At 40.9% G+C, this 1369-nt stretch overlaps 1 protein-coding gene across 1 annotated transcript in view; it reads right to left on the reverse strand.

The window, feature by feature from the left end:
• AS3MT (arsenite methyltransferase) overlaps positions 1-1369 on the reverse strand; it is a 24941-nt gene that overhangs the window by 17682 nt on the left and 5890 nt on the right. Inside the window, exon 8 of the mRNA XM_012803654.2 lies at positions 137-268. Within this exon, the coding sequence (XP_012659108.1) occupies positions 137-268 (132 nt within the window). The remainder of the gene's footprint in view (positions 1-136; positions 269-1369) is intronic.

Below are 1369 nucleotides of genomic sequence, written 5' to 3' on the forward strand. Positions count from 1 at the left end.
GCTATTTTTTGGTTGCAGCCGTCATTGTTGTTTGGGGGGTCCGGGCTGGGGATTCGAACCCGCCACCTTAGGTGTAGTGGCTGGCACCTTAGCCGGTTGAGCTATAGGCGCCGAGCCATCTGCTGCTGTTTCTTACCAATAACTCTTTCTAGTTCCTTGTTCTGAATTGTAATGAGATTGGCAGTGACCAAACGTGGAGGGCAGAACCCAACTTTTTGGGCAAGAATGGCAAGATCCTTCCAGTACAAAGCACCACCCAGGCACTCACCTAAAGGGGAAAAAAAAAAAAACAACTCCAGACCAACCAATATTTAATACAGCACTAAGAGAATTATTCTTCTATATAATTGATTAGGGCATGGTATTAGTCAAAACATAGAGCCCAGGCTGGGGACACAGTGGCCTGTATTCCTAGCACTTTGGGAGGCCAAAGTAGGAGGATTTCTTGAGCTCCGGAGTTTGAGACCAACCTGAGCAAAGAAAGACCCCATCCCTACTAAAAATAGAAAAATTAGCTAGGCATTGTGGTGGGCACCTGTAGTCCCAGCTACTTGGGAAGCCGAGGCAGGAGGATTGCTTGAGCCCAGAAGTCTGAGGTTTCTGTGAGCTAGGCTAAGTAATGCCATTCTAGCCTATGTGACCAAATGAGACTCTGTCTCTAAATAAATAAATAAATAAATACAATAATGTTAGTCTAAATAAAATTAGAATACTAAATTATATATATGGCATGCTTTTAATTGTATTATATATACACACAGAAAAAAAACCAAAGTAGAAGAATATTTACTGAAATATTAAAGAGAGAATGGGCACAGGGGCTCACACCTATTCCAAAAGAGAGAATGAAAAAAAAAAAAGAGAGAGAGAGAGAATGGGCACAGTGGCTCACACTTCCACTCTGGGAGGCCAAGGAGGTGGCTCCCTTGAGCTCAAAAGTGAGAGACCAGCCTGAGCAAGAGCAAGATCCTGTCTCTAAAAAATAGAAAAAATTAGACAAGCATTATGGCAGGACTTATAGTCCCAGCTGCTTGGGAGGCTAAGGCAGGAGGATCACTTGAACCTAGGAATTTGAGGATGCTGTGAGCTAGGCTGATTCCATGGTTCTCTAGCCTAGACAACAAAGTGAGACTCTGTCTCAAAAAAAAAAAAAAAAATTTAAAAATGTTATCACTGGATTTTATGTGATTTTTAATTTTTTTTATTTTTATTTTGTGTGTGACATCAAATGTATTTATTCAATTTTAAAAACTCCTCTTTATTTTGATATTATGTTCTTTATACCTTTTTTTTTTTTTGAGACGGAGCCTCAAGCTATCCCCCTGGGTAGAGTGCCATGGCATCACGCTCACAGCAATCTCCAACTCCT

The sequence above is a fragment of the Otolemur garnettii genome, unplaced genomic scaffold (assembly GCF_000181295.1).
Source record: "Otolemur garnettii isolate 467f Iridium unplaced genomic scaffold, OtoGar3 scaffold00021, whole genome shotgun sequence".
NCBI lineage: Eukaryota > Metazoa > Chordata > Mammalia > Primates > Galagidae > Otolemur > Otolemur garnettii.